This window comes from Sinocyclocheilus anshuiensis, unplaced genomic scaffold (assembly GCF_001515605.1).
Source record: "Sinocyclocheilus anshuiensis isolate Anshui unplaced genomic scaffold, SAMN03320099.WGS_v1.1 scaffold1449, whole genome shotgun sequence".
NCBI classification, from domain to species: Eukaryota; Metazoa; Chordata; class Actinopteri; order Cypriniformes; family Cyprinidae; genus Sinocyclocheilus; species Sinocyclocheilus anshuiensis.
Genome location: NW_015549696.1, coordinates 364,768 through 367,010, shown reverse-complemented (window position 1 = coordinate 367,010; position 2,243 = coordinate 364,768). Strand labels below are relative to the sequence as shown.

At 35.6% G+C, this 2,243-nt stretch overlaps 1 protein-coding gene across 2 annotated transcripts in view; it reads right to left on the bottom strand.

The window, feature by feature from the left end:
* LOC107660477 (UPF0505 protein C16orf62 homolog) overlaps positions 1-2,243 on the bottom strand; it is a 23,197-nt gene that overhangs the window by 19,941 nt on the left and 1,013 nt on the right. Inside the window, exons 3-5 of one of the 2 annotated variants that reach the window (XM_016449785.1) lie at positions 696-872; positions 297-413; positions 187-211 (exon numbers count right to left, since the gene is read on the bottom strand). In XM_016449785.1, the coding sequence (XP_016305271.1) occupies positions 187-211; positions 297-413; positions 696-872 (319 nt within the window). Of the gene's footprint in view, positions 1-186; positions 212-296; positions 414-614; positions 672-695; positions 873-2,243 lie in introns of those variants that run through there. The other variant, XM_016449786.1, reaches the window with a different exon arrangement.

Sequence of the window (2,243 nt, the reverse complement as noted above, 5' to 3'; positions counted from 1 at the left end):
TTTTACTGAACTAAATGATTTTTATTACTATAAAAAATCAAAACGACGGTGGGGGTCGGTGATGCAAGTGACGTAACCGGTGTTGCGGCTTAACACCGGTATCACCGTCAGCACCGTCTATCGCGGCAAGCCTACTACAAACCAAGAAAAAATAAAAAAAGAGTCTTCAAAAACTGATGAACTCACTCTTGTCTGAGCCCATGAAGAGATTCTGTAAAAGAAATAACAATTTCATTATAATCTGTCAAAAGTAAAGTCTGACAGGATGAGAGAGAGCTGTAAAGCGCTGCACCTACTATAGACAGTTTCTCTGTGGTGGTGAACCTAGACAGGATCTCTCCACGTTTAGATGACCACAGCTCAAAGTCTGAGCCCACTTCCTCCTCTTTCTCCTTACGTTTCCGTCCCAGCTCCTAAAACAAAATAGTAAAAGTGAAAAAGACCACATTTAACAAATGTTTCATAAATGGATCATAATTGTGTTCACAGTCACATCATTTTAACCATGAACAGATAATGTAACAATGACAGTTACATAAATACTTAAAGTTATAGCTCATTCAAATAAAAATGACATATATACATAATTAAAATTCAATAATATTTATTCATACCATGAAATTTTTGAAGTACCTTTGAAACGTTCATATGGTAGGCTAAAAATTGAGTGCGTTTTTGAATTTTGTGAATTTTACCCCAGCAGAGATGCTGTGTGGGAGAGTTGGTGTTTCAGACACCACAGCGAAGAGAGACAGTGGGTCGGTTCCATCCAACATTGAGCTGAGTGGATCCGGAGCCACAGAACTAGAGGAGGAAGATGAGGAGGAAGTGCTGCCTTTCCGCCCACCACGGCGAGATTTAGAATCTGTAACCTGAAAGAAAAAAAAATGATGCTCAAACATGTTTATTTCACTTATTTCACATTCAATCTTCCTGGCGTAACCAGAGCTTTGGTGTCTTGATCAAGAATACACTTGGCCCAGTTAGTTCTTCAAAAAGTTTAATGTGGATCAGAATAATCCAGATTTAGAAATCCCAAACTTTGCTATCTGGAATTAGCCCCTCAGATACAAACCCCACCAGACTGGATAATCAGTGTTCTAAATGGGACAGCACATTGCAATGTAGGCTGCTAGCTCTAGCTATGCATGGTTTCTTTTTCTTTTTTTAAATCAAAAAAAAAAAAAAAAAACAGAGTAAGTACAATAATATAAACATGCCCTTCCATTCTCGGTTTAATTTAAACAGTCTGACGCCTCATGTGACACACAACAAACAAACATGCAATAAAGGATGCATGAATAAACTGTTAGAAACTACTTTTGACTGACTTATCTCTGATAAATGTGTCATTGTAATTAATATACAGTGATAAATGACAGGTAATATATATATATATATATATATATATGCTTCACTTTGTCAGACAGGTTCTATTTAAGTGATTTCTTGATTCAACAGGTCTGGCAGTAATCAGGCCTGGGTGTGGCTAGTGAAATTTAACTCAGCTTTCTAAAATAATGTGGTTAATTGCAGTTCTTTCATGATTTAACAGGAGGGGGCAATTGATTTTTCACGTAGGTTTGGACAGCTTTTTTCCCTTAATAAATGAAATCATCATTTAAAAACTGCATTTTGTATTTACTTGCATTATCTTTGTGTAATATTTAAATTTGTTTGATGATCTGAAACATTAAAGTGTGACAAACATGCAAAAAAATAAGAAATCAGGAAGGGGGACAACACTTTTTCACACCACTGTATATATATATGTATATATTAAGACAGACAGGCTTAATAGAAAACATTTTAAACAACACATATTGAATGTCTGATCCAGGTCAAAACAATCTAATCTAATAACTAGATTTGATCCAATCCGATGACCAAATCTGATTTAAGTTCTTTTAAACATCTAGGCAGAGGTGATATTTCAAGCTTCAAACTTTGTGCAGCTGTCAATCCAAATGTTTAACTGTCAGGCTATGCCATCTTTAGTCTGTTAACTAGTAACTTTAGCCTTTAGCAGCATTATAAGACACGAGTTAATGGCTTGTGTATGACTTGGACAAGGCTATATGAAGGTGAGTCGGTGGTTTTCCTTTAAAGTGGTCATATGATGCGATTTCAATTTTTCCTTTCTCTTTGGAGTGTTACAAGCTCTTGGTGCATAAAGAAGATCTGTAAAGTTGCAAAGACTAAAGTCTCAAAACCAAAGAGATATTCTTTAAAAAAGTTAAGAG